Below are 17,900 nucleotides of genomic sequence, written 5' to 3' on the forward strand. Positions count from 1 at the left end.
GGGACGGATGATGGCATATCGAGGGCGTTCATAGGGCAATGATCATGGATGTGTCTAAATTGGTTTGTCTCACACAAACGTTAATTTTTTTCTTCTTCTTCTTCTTCCCCAGCACTCCAGGGCTTCCGGTAGTCCTTGATTTAAAGTCCAGAATATATGTGTTTGCTCATGTGCTTATTTATACTATACCACCGTTGCTAACCCCGATACACACGCCTTTCGTTATCCGTCTCCTAATCCAACCCCATCCTTTTCATCCCACTCAACAGGCCAACTCGGCGGTAGATCTGCTTCCTTGGTCCCCCAAGTCCCTTCCTCCTCGCCGACCCAGAACTCCAAGGTTCCGCCCCTCAGGAAGAAGTCGTGCGTGATCCAACTCTTCGTATACGCCTTGCCGTTGAGCCTCGCTCGTTGGATGAACTTTCTCTTGCCCTCGGGGTCGAAGCCCCTGACCTTGATGACCGCCCACTTCCCCTCCGCCCTGGCGCGGATTCTCACCTCGGGGAAGAAGGGCGTCGTCAGCAGGTAGACGTCCTGGCCGGCGACGGGGAAGAAGCCCATCATGGCAAAGGCGCTGAAGGCGCCCATGGCGCAGTCGTCGTTGCCCGGGATCCCGTTGACGGAGGCGTTGAACAGGGCGGGGATGGACTCGCGCGCAAAGTGAGTGCTCAGGGCGGGCCGGCCGGCGTAGTGGAACTGGAAGACGGGCAGGAAGCCCGGCTCGTTGCCCAGGTAGGCGATACCGCTGGTGTGGAAGTAGCGCAGGCGCTTGACGAAGGCGTCGGGCCCGCCCATGAGCTGGACGAGCGTCGCCATGTCCTGCGGCACGAAGAAGCTGTACAGCCAGGGGCTGCCCTCGTACGTGTCGAGGCGCGTGTCGTAGTAGCAGCCGTGCATGTCCTGCACGGGCGAGCAGGCGCGCGTGTTCTGGTAGCGGAAGGAGCCGTTAACGAGGCGCGGCTGCATGAAGCCCACGAAGTCGGTCTGGACCGTGGCGCCGTGGGGGTCCTTGAAGATGTCGCGCTGGTGTGGGTTCCAGTAGTTGCGCCAGTTGCCGCCGCGGCGGCGGTATTTGGCGGCGTCGGCCGCGTGCCCAAGGCCTTGAGCTAGCGTGGCGATGCAGAAGTCCTCGTAGGCGTACTCGACGCCCCGGCTGATGGTGCGGCTCATTGGGCCTGTGCCGTTCCGGTCGGTGTCGTCCCAGGGGATGTAGCCAAGCTTGTGCCAGCTCACAAGGTTGCCGCGTCCCTCCAGTCCCCAGTTGGGCGGTTCGACTATTGTAGGCGTGTTGTCAGAGCGGGTATTTCACGAGCCGATGGAAAAAGAAACACACGGGGAGGGGGAGAGGGGGTCATCATACCTTCGGCATCAGAGACGACGGCTTCGTAAGCGGTGTCCCAGTCTATTCCTTCTGTCAAGTTCTTTACGAATGCGTCTGCAATGACCACGTCGGCATTGGAGCCTCCCTGGGTGTAACCCTTGCAGAAACTCATCCGACAGTCGGGCAGTTTTCCTGCGAGAAGTGGTCAAATTTGGACAATCGGCTTGGTTGTCGTCATCCAGGGGCAACGCTACCTTCGTGCCGGTAGATATCAATCAGCGCACGCACCATATCCGTCTGCGCGATCGGATCGATGATGGTCAGCAAGGGATGCTGAGCGCGGAAGGAGTCCCAGATGCAGTAGAACCTGTCCAGGTCAGCCATCCGTGCACGCATCTTTTCCGTCCCCTGTCCTCGACGGTTGAACTCACGAGTCGAAATACGGCTCCGTCGAGTTCCACAACGGGTTCTCCCCGGTGTAGTTCTGCGGCGACAGCAGGGTGCGATACAGCCCTGACCAGAAGGTCGTCTGCAGCTCCTCGCTCACCCCGGTGGCGTCGATCTCGATGGCCCCCAACTTCTCTCGCCACTGCTTCCTCGCATCGCTCTCCACTCTCTCGAAGTGCCAGTCGCCCATCTCGCTCTCGGCGTTCTGGCACGCCTGGTCCATGGATATGAACGACACCCCGACCCTCGCCAGCAGCGAGTTATTCGCCGGCCGCTCAAACTGCAGCCAGGCGCCCGCCGACCCGCTGGGGATATGGAACCCGGCCCCGACCCCGTCCAGGAACTTGGGCTCCTCAGTCGCGTTGTTCGACGTGAACGTGCCCGTCCTGCGTATGGCGGCGCCCCTGAAGTCGGCACAGAAGAACGCATCGTACTTGCCCGTCCCAAACGAGGGCACGTACCTCCCCTCTCCCATGACCCTCCCGGTTTCGGGAAACACCTGGATGGCTCCCAGGCTCCGGCTGTTCATCAGGTCGACCAGGTCCACCAGCACCAGGGGCGAGTACGGCACGCCCCTTTCCACCGCCTCCGGCCTCCCCTCGGGGTCACGCACCACGTCCACCCGGTCCTTGCCGGAGAACCCAAACCGGTACAGCGCGGCGTGCTGGGTGGCCGTCATCTCGGCCCGCACCGAGTTGGTCAGGTTGACGGTGAAGTAGCCCGGCGCGGCCATCGCGGAGCCGGGCACGCGGCTCGTGGGCCGGGTGGTGACCGAGTAGGCGCAGCGGCGGAAGTCGTCGTCGGGGCAGCCCGGGTGGACAAAGAGCGGAAAGTTGCCCAACGAGGGTAGGCCACCGGTGCCGGAGTCGTGCATGTGGGAGAAGCCGATGATCGGGTTGGCGTCGGAGACGTAGCCGGCGGCGTTCTCGGCCGGCGAGAAGGTGTCGGCTACGGGTTTCGCCATTCCTGTTGCGGGAGAAAAGGGGGATTAGGTGCTTGTTAAGGGGCGGCGGAGAGCAGGGATTGCTACTAACCATAAGGTAGGGTGGCGCCGGGGAAGACATGGCCTAGTTTCGATGTAGAGTGTGAGATGGAGACTCGTGAGGTGTTGTTGACAGGTAATATGTCAGAGTCGGATAAGGATCAGTGGCTCACCTCCGTTGGCGGTGCCGATTAGGGGGTTGACGAAGTCCAAGACGTCGTAGTTGGGCCTGGGCCGGAGAAACGGCAGCCTGATCTCCCCAACACGCAGGTTAAACTCTGGGGACATAAAGATGAGGCAGACGCAGAACAGGGCAAGCGCGAGGATGCGGCCCCTCCGCGGTAAGCCCCGGAAGTGCAACGGCGCCGACATGGCGGCCTTGTGTTGCCGACTCTGTCGGGATCCGGGGTCTGGTTCGATATCGTCGTTCTCCCCGTCACTCACGTAGCCCGGTGTCGGTGGCCGCTCCGTCCTTCCGTTACCGAGTTGATCCTTTGAGAACGCCTCGACGCCAACATGCTCTTGCTTCCCCGGCACAGCACCAACAGGATTGGCCAATACAAGCTGTCCTTACTTGCTCACCTGGGAAGGGCCGCCGGGTTCCTCACTAAATACGGAGTACCCTCGAGAGCAAATAAGAGCGTCTCGAGGATTCATGCCTCCTCAATCTGACCCGCGGTGCTTTGGCGAGAGTGGGTTTCGAAAAGGCCAGCGAAAGAGTCAAACAGGTGTCCTGTGGCCTTGCCAAGCGAGAAATCGATACTACCTCGGGGCGAACGGTGCCGGGCGGCAAGGGGGTTGTGCAGTGGTGTTGTTACACCACGCTAGGGCATGGTTATTTGACGCCAAGCCTGCATCGGCCGATTACCCGCAGAGAGCTGCTCGGGAGCTCATTGGCGATCCCGGGGTTGGACCGATCAGCAACTTGATTTCGGCCGAGCTCCCGGTTCCAGGCGCACTTTATTTTCACTTCCGGCATCAACCAGCTCGGCCCCGCCCCCGCCGCTCTCCCCCTGGCAGGACCTGCTCCATCGGCCAACGCAACCTCTCCCAGCACTCGCCGTCCGTCTCCAGCAGCTCAGCAACGCTATCGACAATGTGTTGCCTCCAGCCCTCGATATACCATCCGTCCCGAACCGCATCGCGGTTGAGGAGCACGGCGTAATGCGCCAGGACCAGTAACGCGCACGGCTCGCGCCTCCTGACGCACGCCACGAAATCGGGCCGCAAGCGGTACAGCCAGCCAAAGACGAACTGGTTCTCGGGCGGGCCGTCGTACGTGATCTCGCCGCCTGAGCTGCCGCGGCGTCCGTAGGTGGCGGCGTAGATGCCAATGAGATTGTCCAGCGCCCGGAGGCAGCATTCTCGGGATGGGGCGGCAAGGTCAGCGGCGGCAGCAGGACCCGCCGCGACGTAACTCCTCAGACCGTCCAGCGCAGCCTCCCAGTCGAGCCTCGGAAACCCGTCACGCAGGCAGACGGGCTGTTTGAGCGGGGTCATCGGCCGGCCCGGCTTGAAGGGGCGCATGAGCCCGGCGAACAGCACGTCTGGGCTAAAACCCTCGTGCATGAGCCGGACCCCATGGACAAAGGGCATCCAGCTGCTTGCGGGAGGCGGAGAGCTAAGTGCAGAATCACAGGTGTCGTCGCTGACGGTGCAGACGAGCAGGTCGCTGCGGCTTGTTGGGCCGGCCGCAAAGGTGCAGTAGCTGGTCAGAATTGCGCCGAGGTACAGGGCGCCGCAGTTGTTGGGACCTGGATGCGAGAGCTGCGCTGAGAATCCCGACAGGCCGGCCGTGAAGTGCTGGCGGGCGAGGGAGAGGTAGACGGCGCTGTTCCGGCGCGGTAGCTGGGCGTTGGTGCTGCTGACGTCTTCGTCGTCGTCTGCGTTTTCGCTCCGCTGCTCGTCCCGCTGCCCGACAAGGTAGGCCAGGTGAAATGCGGCCGCCGCGAAGATGAGATGGAGGACAAACGGATGGCCTAGGCCCATCTGCGCCGCGTTGCGTGTCCAGAACCGGTACAGTTCCCGGTTCTCAGCGCCGCAGAAGGTCTCGGCTGTTTCGGTGACAAAGTGGAGGAGCAGCTCGGCATTGTCCAGGTTGATGTGCGCCGAGGGGGGGGCATCCACGGGAAAAGGACTGGTGGGAGCCGTGTCTGGGGATGCTGCCGCAGAAGTCGAGCAGGACCTTGAACAGTCAGGCGCCCATACCTTCCGAGGCCGACCCCGGCCTCGGCGAGTGGTCGGGGCCGCGCATCGCTCGACGAGTGCCCCATCGGGAACGAGATCGCAGGGTAGACCAAAGCTTACGCAGTTGCTGCACGGTTTCTCTTCGTTGCACTGGATGGCGCCGTCAGTAAGCCGCACGCCACAACGTTGAACTTTGGCATGGGTTCCTCTTTTTTACCCAAAGGAAAATAAAAAGAGAAGAAAAGAAAAAGAAGAAAAATACCGGCAGTTTCCGACCTTTACTTTCCGGCGTTTGCAGAAACCGCAGCCGGCACGAGATTTTCTATGCGGCCGGATGGACCTTCTCGTCGACGGCGATGATGCAGTTCCCATAGCTTGAGATGTGGATGTGGTGCCGAGCGAATAGCAGCTATCTGGCGCCGGCTTGGTAGTTTTTTTTTTTTCGGACTTTGGATGCGAAAAATCGGTGAGTCATGAACGGGCCAAAAGTGCCTCAGGTACCGCGGTACGGAGCATGTAGATGCAGTATTGTTTGTACAAGGAAGGTAGGGACACCTTTGCTCCTCCTCGTCTGCCTCGGGGGACTTGCGCGTTAGTCCTCGCCTTCAGTATAAACAGCGGGCCGCCCCGCCCTGCATGACGCGGCCCTCTACCCGCGCCAAGGGAACCCCAGCGTTGGCCTCGAGGATTGCCATCTCTTTAGAGACATGCGACCCTTGTCGAAACAGCATCAGATCTCGAACCCATAAGTAATAAATGCGAAAAAAATGCCCATTTTTCGGACCCTCAACATCGAAGGTTAGTTGCTGTCGTCCACTAAATACGTTCAACATAGTCAACTCCAATCCGCCTTACTCCTTACATATTAATTAGAGTACTCTTTTCGACTTTGCCCTCGAGTGAACTATCGTCCATCATGCTAGAGACGAGAAAGCATCCCTCTTGCTTTACCTCCCTGGGGCTCTTTTTCCATCACCACCAGCCCCGTCTCATCACCAACTCTCCCTTGCTCCCATATCTGAAATCTTTCCTGAGCACGCGACGGCTTAAGCCTTGAACATCGCCAGACGATGGCCCTCAATGACGGACCCCCCTTCGGCCCTGTGGTCAACGGAACCATGGTGGTCGTCTTCTGGGAGTACCGTCCCAGCAACGTAGCCGCCTACCTCTTCCTCGCCCTCTTCTCCCTCGCCTTGCTGGGCCACCTCGCCTGGTTCGTCTGGCTCCGGGCCTGGTCCTTCATTCCTTTCCTCCTCGGCGGAATCTGTAAAAACCGTTCCACTCCTACCCAACCCCCTTAGAAGACGCAAGACCAACACCCTTCCCCCCTCATCTAACCACCAAAATGCCTTAGGCCAGATCTTCGGCTACCTCGAGCGCGCCGACGCCCACACCAGCCCGACCACCCTCCGGCCCTGGATTCTCCAAAACATGCTGCTCCTCGTCTCTCCGCCCCTGCTGGCCGCGACCCTCTACGTCTCCCACGGCCGCGTCGCCACGGCCCTCCTCCACGGCACCGGCGCCGGCGCCGGCACCAGCTCCGACAAGGAGCAGCACCCTCGCCGTCGCCGGCACCGCGGCTGCTGCTGCTGCTGCTGCGCGAGGCGTTGTTGCACCCCGACGTGGACAAAAGTCTACATCCTCGCCGACGCGACCGCCGTCGCCACCCAGCTGATCGGCACCGTGCTGCCCGCGAGCGGCACGGCCGAGGCGGCGCGGCTGGGCGCCGTCGTGGTGCTCGTCGGCCTGCTGGTTCAGCTCGTTGCCCTGGGCGTCTTCCTCGGCCTCGACTGCGGCCGGCTGCACGCGCGCCTGCGGCGGGACCCGAGCGCGTCGCGGGCCATGCTGGCCGACCCCGGCGTCAACTGGCTCGGGTACTTGGTCGTCATGGAGGTGGCCGCCGCCATGATGGTCGTCAGGAGCGTCGTGCGGGGCGCCGAGTATCTCGAGGGACAGGGCGGGGTCGTGATGGGCCATGAAGTGTTTGTCTATGTGTTTGACGCGGTGCCCATGCTGGTGGTCATGGTGGGCTTTTTGCTGCTGCACCCGTCGAGGTTGGTAAGGGAAGTGAGGAGGTTGGAGAAGAAGGGGTGGGCCGCAAGGGGGGAGACAGCGGGGATGGGGGAGTTGCTTGAGTTGAGGGGAGGTAGTCGTGGGTGAATCCTGCTTAGCAAACGATGTTGCAGACAGACTAACCGTCTCGAGCTCTTGTTGCCCGGGCGGTACGGTAAAGACAAGATCCTTCTGTGTGGAAACTTTGTACGATAACAAGGGCCGGTTGATTCTGCAATATTCGCCGTTTCTCTCAAGGATACTTGCAGGAGCTGATAAGGACTCTCTGTAGGCCGGTTCCGTATAACCAAAAACAAAAACACAAAAAAAAAGGCTAGGATCGAAAACTGTGTGTCTGCTTCCGACTGGGTATCATACAGTGATGCGACAAGAAAAAGAAACCCGATGCGGGCACTGGATTGACGGCTGGGTGATCAATCCTTTGCCCAAGGCGCCTTCGTCACCGTATATTGATTACTGGCTGTGCCCGGGGTGCCCCGCGCAAACGTTGTGGGCGGAGGCGGCCCGGTGTCCGGGACTCCTCCCCTCGGCGCCGTCGGCGCGGAGCTCCCCCCTCTGGTCCACGGTGCCCTAGAATACGGGATTCCCGGCCCCGGCGGCACACCGGGTGCGGCACCGGGCATCTTTGTTGCCTCTGCCCAAGGGGTAGTGGTTCCTAACCCGGCCCCAGCAGCGGGAGGGTTGACGTTATTCGGCTGGCTCGCCAGATGAACGGAATGGGCCGGCACGGCCGCCTCCGGATCTGGGTCCCACGAGAACAGCGAGCCGAACGGAAAGTGCTGAACAATGGGGAACTTGGAAAGAACCTCGGCGTTGAACATCCTGATCATGCCCTTATTGATCTTACCCCAGCCGTCCTTGATGCCCGAGATGTCGAACAAGATCGGGCTGTGTTCCCAAAAGGGGCCTTTCTTGACGTCGTTGATGAAGCCGATGGCCGAGAAATACATGTTTGACTCGCGGTGCAGGTCAACCGAGGCGGGTTTCACCACGTCCGAGGGCCGCGGGGCGCCCGGGACGGAGCCTTCCAGCGGCATGGGCTCGGACTCGGTGATGGGACGGGTGAGCTGCGCAGAGCCGAAGATGTACGGCAGAAACGAGTGGTCGTCGAGTCCCCACACACCGTGAGAACCCGCCGGCTCGAGGTTGTAGGTCAGAATCAGCCGCCGTACGACCTTCAGGTACCTGTCTCGATCAGCATACCGGACTTGATGAGCTCGATAGAGAAGAAGGGGGATGAGAAGAGAAGAACAGAGGAAACTTACGGTTCCAAAACCCCCAACACCAAACTCCGCTCCGCCTCCCCATCTTCCCTCTCCCTGCCCTGTTCATCCCGAAAAGCGCCCAGCTTCCACAGACAGCCAAGGAAGGCAAGGAAACTCAGCTCGTGGCCTGTGCCGTAATCCAGTCTCTGCGCGCTCCCGAACCCCCCCAAGAAGTAGGCCTTGACCTCTTCCACAACGCCGTCCCCCCACGCCTCCCGCACGGCATCCGGCAGGCAGCCCCTCAGCAGCTCCTCCGCCCGCCCCTCCAGGATGCCGTACCAGCGCCGGAAGCTCACGTTCCCGAACCGCCTGGGCCCCTGCTCGGGCGGCGCTTCGTCGATCATGGCCTCCACCGCCCGCAGCATCCCGCGCAGCCGGACCACGGCCTCCGGGTCGGCGGGGCGGGGCGCGTCGAGGGGGAAGGTGCGGACCTTCGCTCCGTGCTTGCTGTTGGCTCTGCTGCCTGCGGTGGCATTCGTCGCGGCGGAGCTGCCCTCGGCAGGAGGATCAGAGGACGGCGCTTCCTTGCGCGGGCAGAGGGCGCGGTTGAGCTGCAGGATGAAGATGCCGATGTCGCGGTAGGCGAGGGACGAGAGGAAGTGGGAGAGGTCGGCGCCGGTGTTGATCTTCTTGGACGGGGTTTGGAACGGGTGGGTTTTGGAAGGGGATAGGACGGCGAGGCGCGGATGGGAAGTTGCTTGCGTCGGCGCTGCCGATTGCGAAGAGCTTGTTGCTTTGGTTGGCGGCGGTGGAGGATCCATCGTCGAGAACTGGTTGATGCGATGGTCTCAACCGTTGATGGTACGAGGTATTTGGGGGTGGTATTGATGAGAGTCTTCGGACTTTCGGTTTCGTTTGTCAGAGGGTCGAATAGGTACTCCGTGCTTATGGAGCGTACAGTACCTCGTCCAGGAGGTGCAAGCTCAAGCAGGGGCATGCACAGCGGCCCCGCTGTCGTCATGGCGGGGTCGGTGGCAGCTGAAGGAGTTTCAACGATAACTAGTGGGGCGCCGGGAGAAAACAGAGGGGTTGCCTCCACTCAGCTTGCATCAGGTACCTAAAATGCTCTGTGTATGTATGTAATCCGTACAGTACGGTACACACATAGAGTATCGTACCTCGAGACCTGCTTCCCTAATGGATTACATACGTTTGATATCACAGTAGCTAACCAAATGGCGTCGATTTGTCGCTAGAGCCGTCTTTGTTCTTGCTTGCAGAACCTCCGCCCAAATCGGGGTGTTATTCATTTCATGAGCAAAGGACAACTCGGGTTGCACCGAGCAGGGGCAGTCATCACATTGAGCGTTCCTGCTTTGTCTGTCTGGTGGTCACCAGACTGCAACTTCCCGTCGGCCTCGCTTGCATCACTTTCCCTGCCTAAAAAATAAACGAAAAACGCCATGATTAGGCGACAAAGATTAGGCGACAAGATTTGCGTATGAGACCAAACCAACCCTATCGGGCGCATAACTACCTCGCCTGCTCGTCTGTCTCACGCCTCACGCCTCACGCCTCACCCGCATTCCCATTCCCGCCCCAATCCCCGTCTCCGTTCCCATCTTCGCCCGTGCCCGCCTCCCTCCTTTCCTGCCAGAACCCCTTCCCGTAACTCACCAGGATCTCCTCGCCCCTCGCGATTCCGACCGTCCTTGCCCGCCCCGTCGCCCTCTTGCTCGCGGGGAGCACGAACACGGCCATGCACCGCTCCCCCGTCCGCGGGTCCCACGCGGTCCGGAACTCGGCGTTGGGCCTCTTCTTCTTTTTCTCGTTATTGTTATTATTGTTGTTGTTGTTGTTGCCCCCGCGGTCCGGCACGCCGCGGTAGTCGTTGACGAAGCGCGCCTCGTTGCCCATGCGCGCCGCGTCCACGGCGAGGTCCGCGTCCCGGTCCAGCCAGAGGTCGTAGTCGGACCGCGCGTAGTCGTATCCATCGTCAGCGTTGTCGTCGTCATGATGATCCGCATTTTCGCCATTTTCGCCGCCTCCCTTTCTGCTATTGCCGTTGGCCGAAGGGCGGCCAAAAGGCGGGGTGCCGATGTGGACCTCGCCCAGGTACGGGAGGATCAGTTCTCCCGGGGCGAGATCGCGGGTAGCAAAGAGGCCCGCCTGGCCGTGGGCGGGGTCTGATGGATATTATTTTGATTAATGTTTAATATTCTGGATCCGGGTTGAGAGAGTGTATGGGACAGCAGACCTACGGTTCGGATCTGTGATCAGGGTGATGCGGACCGACGGACACGGGCCCGTCTTTAGATGACGGGGAATCTCCGGGAGCGGGTCCAATGCGTCTGCCGGCCGGGTGCGGAGGGCCCGGAGGTGGGCCGGGGTCAAGTACGGTGAGTAAGCGGGCCGCGTGAGGTAGGGGATGTGAGAGGGCCAATTCTCAGGGAGAGGGGATGTCGCGGATGCTTGGGCTTGAGGCTTTTCTCCCATTGCTGCAGATATTTCCAAGTGTGCTTTTCAACAACAACTCGAGTTTCCTTCTATGACAAGGGAGAGTTGCGTTGTTCAGGTGTCTGCTATTGGGAGGAAGCAAAAAACTGACTTGATGGTGGGGGTTCTTGGCGAAATTTCGCTGGGTTCTGTAAGTGGGCGCTTTGGCAGTTGTTTTGAAGACTGGAACCGGATGTGCAGCGCGCAGACAGAACCGCGAGACGGACTTGAGCGCACATTTGCTTCTTCTCATGGAACTGACAATCCACCGTGCCTGAATAAGGTGCTTACTACCTTTGGGCAACACCTATTCCACAATGAACCCGCCACCGCCGCCATCATCGTCTTCGTCCGGCACAAAAAAGCCGTCGGCCCCTGTATCATCCTCACTTTCATCCTGAATGCCCACGTAATCTGCCTCCTCTTTCTCATTCACCACCTCTTTACCCTTCCCTTTCCCCTCTGTTTTACCACCCCCTGTCTCTGCCGCTGCCTCTGCCTCCGCCTCTGCATCTACCCCGGCCCAGATCCTCTCCCTGATCCTCAGGCCCTTCAAGAACGTACTCCACATCCTCAGCGCCCGCCTCGATCTCCTCGCCTGCTCCTCCTCGGCCTCCATGTCCGATAGCCCCTGGATGACGGCCCACACCGCGTCCGCCGCCTCCTCGGGCACGACGACCCCGTCCAGCACGGCCGTGCCGTTCCGCCCCCGGAACTCGAACCCGGTCAGCGCGGGCGCGTAGTCGACCCCGAGGATGAAGGCGGCCTGCGCGGCCCGTGGGTGCCGCACGTGCGCTCCCCCCCGGGGCAGCATGCTCGGCACGTACAGGTCCAGGTTGCCGAACTTGTTCTTGGGCACTTTCCCGCCCACCACCGGCGGTGCCACGTACTCGTCCGTCTGTTCCAGCATGTAGAGCGGCGTGAACCCGCTGGCCGCGTCTCCAAACAACCCCACCCTATCCGGATCGTCATCGTCTTCATCGTCGTCGTCTAAGTCGTCGCCGTCACGGTGTGGGCCACCCCTCCTCCCTTCCCTCTTCCGCTTCCGCCTCGGCAGGCTCTTGACCGGCTCCTCCCCATCCCGCACGACCCTCCCCATCCGGTACCACCGCTCGCGGCTCCTCACGACACGCACGTCCCGTCGCCGGTAGATCCGCTCCACTGTGGCGGCCTTCCCGCCCCCGCCGGCAGAGACCCGGATGGTCCCGCTGGGCTCTGCCCCGGGCGCGAGCGCTTCGTACCGGCGCAGGTGCCGCTCCAGCGCGTACACAGGGTGGTCCTTGAGGTCGGCCACGTTGCGCGGCATCGGCTCGCGCGCCTCGGCCGCCGCAAGCTCGGTGAGCTCGATCTGATCCAGGTCGGTCGGGACCGGGCGGGTGTATCGCCGGAGGAGGCGGCGGTACCAGCGGGGGCCGGGAGCGGGATCCCTCGTCGAGTCGTTGGGGTGGTAGGACGGATTGGACGGAGCCGTGGTGAGGGTGGGGTTGTCGATGCGGTGTTTGCGGGTCTTGGACGTATAGGCTTTGGCGTAGCGCCGGGTGACGTCGCGGGCGCTACCGTCGGCCTCGAAGGCAATGGCGTAGGTGAGAGAGTTGAGGGCGTCGGACGCTGGTGGCTCGAGGGCGTGGGGCTTCCACTGCGTGCCGGTCACGAGCGGGTCAACCGGGTGCCAGCTCTGGTGGGCGGCGTCCAGGACCTCGACCCAGTAGACAGGGAACGGCGACTCGCCGCGAATGGTTCGGGGGCCCTGGGCGCTGGACGAGGAGGGCGAGTGGGAGGGTGCGGTGACGGACGGAACGCGATAACCTGTGGCGTGCGGGTGGCCCAACCGTCGACGAGCAGAGGGCGTTGTTGCGCCGGCCTGGGACTCGGGGAAATTTTTCTCGTGCTTTGCTGCCGCTGCCGCATAGAGCTCGGCCTTGGATGGTTGCTTCTGAGGTGTCTGCGCCTGCCGTTGTCGCGGCATCGTAGGGGCACCAGAGACAAAAGACAGAGGTTGGAGGGAACAGACGAGCCGGGCTTCAACGCCGACAGAGCGGAGCAGGGCACAAAACAGCTGGGCACCGACGTCGCGAGAACCTTGTAACGTCCGGGCTGCTTCGAGAAAATCGCTCTTCTCCAGGACGGTGTCGATGTCGTCTGGAAGTTGGTACTATCGGGTGAGCGTATTAGCCTAGCCCCGGGGAGGTGTAGGCGGCCCCTACGTACATTCTTCAGCTGCTCTTCATCTTCGGCCCACAGTGCCCTCCACAATCCCCTCTCGGTGATGGTAAATTTCAGCCTGAACAGATCTTTCGCCTCCTGGAGACCCCTCCTCAACGACTCTGAGCGCCCGAACTGATTCAGACTGGCCCTGGGTAGCAGGGCTGCCACCGTCTTCTGCGGCAGTAATGGCCGGAGGGCGTCCTGGACTTGGCAATCGTTACACCATCGGTTCCTGAGCTCCACGTGTGCTAGCAGACAGACCAAATGCACCTTGTGAATCTCGAGACGGCGCGCCTTCTCTTCCCTGCTGATAGCCTTGCGCCGGTCCGACCGGCTGGGGACCGCGGCCACCATGTGAGCGGAGAGGTCGAGACTCAGCTCCTGAGATTTCCTCTCGGGTGTTGCTGCCGACGACGCCGCGGGCTCGATGACTACATCTTCAAAGTCGATGTCGTCATCTTCATCCTCGTCGTCCGACCTCGTTATGGTCTGTACGGTGGGCGTCGGCAGCATGGCATTCTCAAATTGGACGTCATCGCCAGACGTGGTGCCGGCGACATCGCTGCCGGGTTCCCTGGTTGTAACTCTGGTGGCGGTGCTGGCTGCTGGCGTGCTGGTTTTGGCAGGTGCCCGTTCCCCCGGACGCCTGCGTTTCAAGGGCCGTTCAGTGGCGCCGGCAGCATTCTGTGAACGAAGCTCAGCTCGGGCTTCGGCTACCATCTGCCGATAAATGTCGGGAACGGCAGCCTCTGCGCCTGCGGCTGTTCGCCTCGCCGCGCTCTGCGATGCTGCCCTCGTGCTTGATCGCGTCGCTCTCGGGCTGCTACCCGTCGGCGCGTTTCTTTTTCTGCCGGCCATCGTCTGGTGCCGGGACGAAGGCAGCGTCTTCGTCACATTCAGGTGCGCACCATACGTGCAAGATCACTATGAGGAAGGCACGGGTCGAGCCGAGAGAGCGTCCGACGCGGTTTCCTCACGAAGTCACGTGCATAACATTCTAGCGTACCAAGTCAGGTAATTGCACTAAATTTGCGAGGAAGTCGGTTGGTCTTTCTCCCGCTTACTGCGTACAAGCTCGGTTGCTCGAAGCTGGCTTCTCGTTTGCGAGCTTTGGGAATTCAAGGATTGCACTTGAACCTGGAAGCTTCCATGGGAGAGCCGAGACGCTCAGTTCCAGGTTGTCAAGGTAAAGCTGCGAAGTACTGGATCCCGAAGGCTAGTGTAATCCTGTGAGACAGCCAGCAAGCCGCCACAGACGTCAACAATTAGTTATAACTACATTACAACTGAAATGACTAGCCCAACGGCTCGCCAAGCCGAGACCACCGCCCCATCTTATCCCATAGCCGCCACCGGCCCAACCGCCGTTTCCAGGCTCATCCCAGCCCTCAATATGACCATGCAACCAGTTGAAAAGTGGGGACGGGCTCATTCAACGCAAGAGAGAACACAATCTCATCCCGGATATCGATAACATGGGAATGAGACCGCTTCATCACTGGGACCATCAATGACAACGCATTCTCTTCCTCCTCCAAATGTCTCACGTGCCGGGTGACATGCCTGGGGACATGCCGGATGGTGACATGCCCGGTAATCCCCCCGGCGAAATGCCCGATGATACACCCGGTGACATGCCCCATGTCTCGGACCTTCCACCGCCACCAAGTTCCCCCGCTTGCGGCTTGTTTCCCCCGGATCCCGCGGCGAACCAGGACCCGGATCTTGCAACTGTTCCCGGCCGCGCCCAGGCCCAGGTCCCCGCTCCTGCCGCATCTGCCGCATCCCTCGCGGCGAACGGGTTGCTCTGGGCCGTCCGGGACGCGGGATGATCCTGCTGCAGCCTCGCGCTGCAGTCGTAGCACAGCGACTCGACGTCGACAAATTTCTCGGTCCCGTCCGGCCCGAAGCACCCGCTGCCCAGCGAGTTGCAGCGCTCGACCTTCCTGAACCCGACGTGCCCGCACGTGAAGCGGTTCTTCCACTCGAAGCACATAGTTCCGCTCTGTATCGGTATCCTCTGTCTTGATTCCTTTCTTTTTTTTCTCCTCTTTCTTTCTTTTGTCCTCTTCTTCTGCCCCTTGCATTGTGTAAGCAATGAGGCGATTTGGCCTACCTCAGCTGGCGCCGGCGCCGGCACGGAAGCGTTTTGTTGATGTGCTGAGGTGCTTGAATGGTTGGCTCGCTTTAGCAAGGAGGGCCACGCAATGGAAAAGCAAGTTCCAAGGGAGACAGACCGTGGCACAAAGCGGTTCAGCGGTCGAGTTTTAATGCAAGGAAAGAATACCGATTTCCCACAAACGGATATGGCACATACCGACAAAGGCAAATTCACATGTCGATAGTAGCCAGGCACCGTTTCCAAGACGGCACCGTTCCGTGATCCACTACAAAGTATGGAGTATCCGTAGTAGGATAGTGTACGGAGCATTAGCACCTAACGTGGCGGTTCTTGCAACCTGAGTTGACCAACAAGCTGCGTTCAAGCTCTTGATGTGGACCCTTCTAGACTGCCCAGTGGCGTGACACTTCCACTGGACGTGGGGGAGGCTTCGGCATTCAGCCGCACAAGGTGTGTACCACAGTATGCACTCGAGGATGTATGTATGTACTCCGTACATACATACTCCGTACATGCCCAGTAATCCGTACCGACTGGGTCAGGGTCCTTGAAGAAACAGGTTGCCCAAGAAAAGGGACAAGAGTGACGTAGGGCCCATTTACGGTGTGCTTAACCTGCGGCGCGCCATGTATTAGTATATTTGCTACCGGCCACCATTCGCAACTTGGCTCGCAGAGAAGCGATTGAGAGTTAAGACTAGGACAGAGAGAGGGCTGGCTGTACATACAGAGCCGTTCCCCCCCAGGGAAGGAGTATGAGTTGAATTGTTGCTTCTCTAATACCTTGCAGTTACATGCCATCCAGTTGAGGGGAGCCCGGGGTATATCACCGTATAAGTACAGTATACATAATACAACGCAGCCATGCTGCTAGTTAGCACTGAGCGAGGCCAAGGACATTTAAAAGCGGCCTAATGGCTCTTCTCAGCGGCGTTCTTCAGAACCTTCTGGCTTATCGCCCCGGTCTGCACGCGGGAAGGGTTCTGCAAAGCTTTCTGCACCAGGGCCTGCGTGGCCTTGGGCACCCGCAATCGGTGGCCCGCAACAAGAGCCCCCGTCAACAGGGCAAGTGCACCGGCTTGGTGAGCAGCGGCAAGCGGGATGGGGACCAAGTACAGGAGAGTAGCGATGCCGAGCGAAACCTGCGTCAGGGCCAGATGCAGGAGGCCGGTGACGCCTTTGCGCACGTCCTTGGGCATCGCAGCCTTGACGCGGCCTGTCCGGCTGTAGAGAAAGAGGGCAACCACGGCAGCAAAGGTAGTCGTGGCAAGGATCCGATGGTCGAGCTGGACGAGCGAGGGGTTCTCGAGCATGTTGCGCCACCAGAGGTCGGAGCCATCCTCCTTGCGGCTGTAAAACTTGTCAAACAGCTCGGATTTGGGGGGGGTGAGCCCGGTGCCCATCATCGGAAACTCGTTGTAGATGAGACCGGCGTCGAGACCTGCGACCAGGGCGCCTGAGAGGACGGTGGTGAAGATGAGCACCGTCAGGCCAGCCACAGATCTGCGAAGCACGTTCAGGGCGTGCGACTTCAGCGCGGCAATTGCCTTGGCAGCGGCTTCGGGATCCCGGAGGAGGCGGTGCGTACGGAGCACTCCGAGGCCAGAGAGAAGCATCCATGAGTAGCAAACGACGGCGGTCGCGAGGTGAACGGTCAGGCGGTATTGGCTGACCCGGGGATGGGAACCAGGAGCAAACAGATCATCCTTCAGCCCGGACTTTACCATCCACCACCCGATGAATCCCTGGAACCCGATAAGCGCCGAGATGCCGACCAAGTTGACAGCCATCCGGGGGGTTACCCGACGGCGAGCAATGAAGTAGATGGTCGGTAGCACAAAGGTGAGGCCGACGACGCGACCCCAGAGACGATGCGTCCACTCCATAAAGTAGATCTTCTTGAACTCGGCCAGGTCCATGTGCGGGTTGAGCAGTTTGAATTCCGGGGAGGCGCGGTACTTGTCAAATTCGGACTGCCAGTCGGTATCGGACATGGGCGGCAGAGAGCCCGTGACGGGTTTCCATTCCGTGATGCTCAGCCTGCGGCATGGTTAGACTCCCAAAAAGAGAAGCCAGACGCGGGAAGGCCACACACCCAGACTCTGTCAGCCTAGTCAAGCCCCCGAAGATCACAATGCCGAAGACGCTCACGGCGCTGCCCACGAGCCAGTAGCCCACAACCTTTGCATTGGTTTCTGGGAATGTCGAGGACCGACCAGAACTCTGGGAAGGAGCCGATGGTGCCGCGGGCTTCGCAGACTCCGCAAGCTTGCTGCTCAGCGACCCAGCGGGACTCTTTGACTCGGCTGTTGCTGTCGAGGCATAACTCCTCCGAACAGCTCTCGAGAGCTGCAGGACTCGGGACGGAGAGGCCGGGACCCGCCGTCGCCAACAGGGGCCGCAGGCCAGAGGCACCCGAGAGAAGTGCGCAGAGGCTCTACGTAGGCCGAGCTGGAAGAAGGCCATTTCGCTGGCTTGCGCCGGTGGCGGTTGTTGTTAGGGAGCTGCTTTCGGTCCCGAAGCTCGCTCACATCGAACCGAGATTCGAATGCTCTGGCACCCTGTAAAATCCGCCAGAAAATCTGCCCACCATTCAGCGAGCTTTAAGGGCGTAGCCACGTGTGGGACCCACCAACCTCCCCCACGCTGCGGGTTCGGGTCGTGTGCGCTGTGCACCTTTCTCACCAAGCAAGTGAAAGCTAACTAGACCAATCATTTGATAGCCAATTCCAAGCTTCCGAGTTCAAACCCTCTCTTGGCTCGCAGTTGGCTGCTTTGGCATCCTACTTTCTTATAGCCCAGACAATCTGTTTTTAAATCAATCCATCTCCAACCTTCTCGCTCCTCTAACTAATCTAATCAA

The 17,900-nt window shown here is 60.5% G+C and overlaps 6 protein-coding genes across 6 annotated transcripts; 1 reads left to right on the forward strand and 5 right to left on the reverse strand.

Moving 5' to 3' along the window:
* Window positions 1-222: 222 nt before the first annotated feature.
* On the reverse strand, window positions 223-2,732 carry P884DRAFT_279632 (glycoside hydrolase family 92 protein; the record flags this gene model as incomplete). Its single annotated transcript, XM_069443334.1, has 4 exons — window positions 223-1,274; window positions 1,361-1,513; window positions 1,576-1,688; window positions 1,753-2,732. The coding sequence occupies 4 exons, from the start codon at window positions 2,730-2,732 to the stop codon at window positions 223-225; spliced, it is 2,298 nt and encodes a 765-aa protein (XP_069295163.1).
* Window positions 2,733-3,728: 996 nt separating this feature from the next.
* P884DRAFT_279633 (uncharacterized protein) lies at window positions 3,729-5,309 on the reverse strand (the record flags this gene model as incomplete). Its single annotated transcript, XM_069443335.1, has 2 exons — window positions 3,729-5,087; window positions 5,214-5,309. The coding sequence occupies 2 exons, from the start codon at window positions 5,307-5,309 to the stop codon at window positions 3,729-3,731; spliced, it is 1,455 nt and encodes a 484-aa protein (XP_069295164.1).
* Window positions 5,310-5,619: 310 nt separating this feature from the next.
* Window positions 5,620-7,097, forward strand: P884DRAFT_248492 (RTA1 like protein-domain-containing protein; the record flags this gene model as incomplete). Its single annotated transcript, XM_069440552.1, has 3 exons — window positions 5,620-5,735; window positions 5,811-6,203; window positions 6,292-7,097. Exons 2-3 carry the CDS (start codon window positions 6,008-6,010, stop codon window positions 7,095-7,097), a joined length of 1,002 nt encoding a protein of 333 aa, XP_069295165.1. The 5' UTR covers window positions 5,620-5,735; window positions 5,811-6,007.
* A 326-nt stretch (window positions 7,098-7,423) lies between these two features.
* P884DRAFT_279635 (Phosphotyrosyl phosphate activator protein-domain-containing protein) lies at window positions 7,424-8,640 on the reverse strand (the record flags this gene model as incomplete). The annotated part of the gene is made up of 2 exons (XM_069443336.1): window positions 7,424-8,195; window positions 8,276-8,640. 2 exons carry the CDS (start codon window positions 8,638-8,640, stop codon window positions 7,424-7,426), a joined length of 1,137 nt encoding a protein of 378 aa, XP_069295166.1.
* Window positions 8,641-9,784: 1,144 nt separating this feature from the next.
* On the reverse strand, window positions 9,785-15,267 carry P884DRAFT_286846 (uncharacterized protein; the record flags this gene model as incomplete). Its single annotated transcript, XM_069443850.1, has 7 exons — window positions 14,768-15,267; window positions 14,551-14,703; window positions 13,744-13,801; window positions 12,920-13,709; window positions 11,042-12,863; window positions 10,477-10,713; window positions 9,785-10,401 (listed from the first exon to the last, which is right to left on the reverse strand). The coding sequence occupies exons 1-7, from the start codon at window positions 14,910-14,912 to the stop codon at window positions 9,785-9,787; spliced, it is 3,822 nt and encodes a 1,273-aa protein (XP_069295167.1). The 5' UTR covers window positions 14,913-15,267.
* Window positions 15,268-15,948: 681 nt separating this feature from the next.
* On the reverse strand, window positions 15,949-17,503 carry P884DRAFT_207388 (cytochrome oxidase assembly protein-domain-containing protein; the record flags this gene model as incomplete). Its single annotated transcript, XM_069438788.1, has 2 exons — window positions 15,949-17,077; window positions 17,133-17,503. The coding sequence occupies 2 exons, from the start codon at window positions 17,501-17,503 to the stop codon at window positions 15,949-15,951; spliced, it is 1,500 nt and encodes a 499-aa protein (XP_069295168.1).
* Window positions 17,504-17,900: the final 397 nt, after the last annotated feature.

This window comes from Thermothelomyces heterothallicus (assembly GCF_042370625.1).
Source record: "Thermothelomyces heterothallicus CBS 202.75 unplaced genomic scaffold P884_scaffold_23, whole genome shotgun sequence".
In the NCBI taxonomy this organism is placed as follows: domain Eukaryota; kingdom Fungi; phylum Ascomycota; class Sordariomycetes; order Sordariales; family Chaetomiaceae; genus Thermothelomyces; species Thermothelomyces heterothallicus.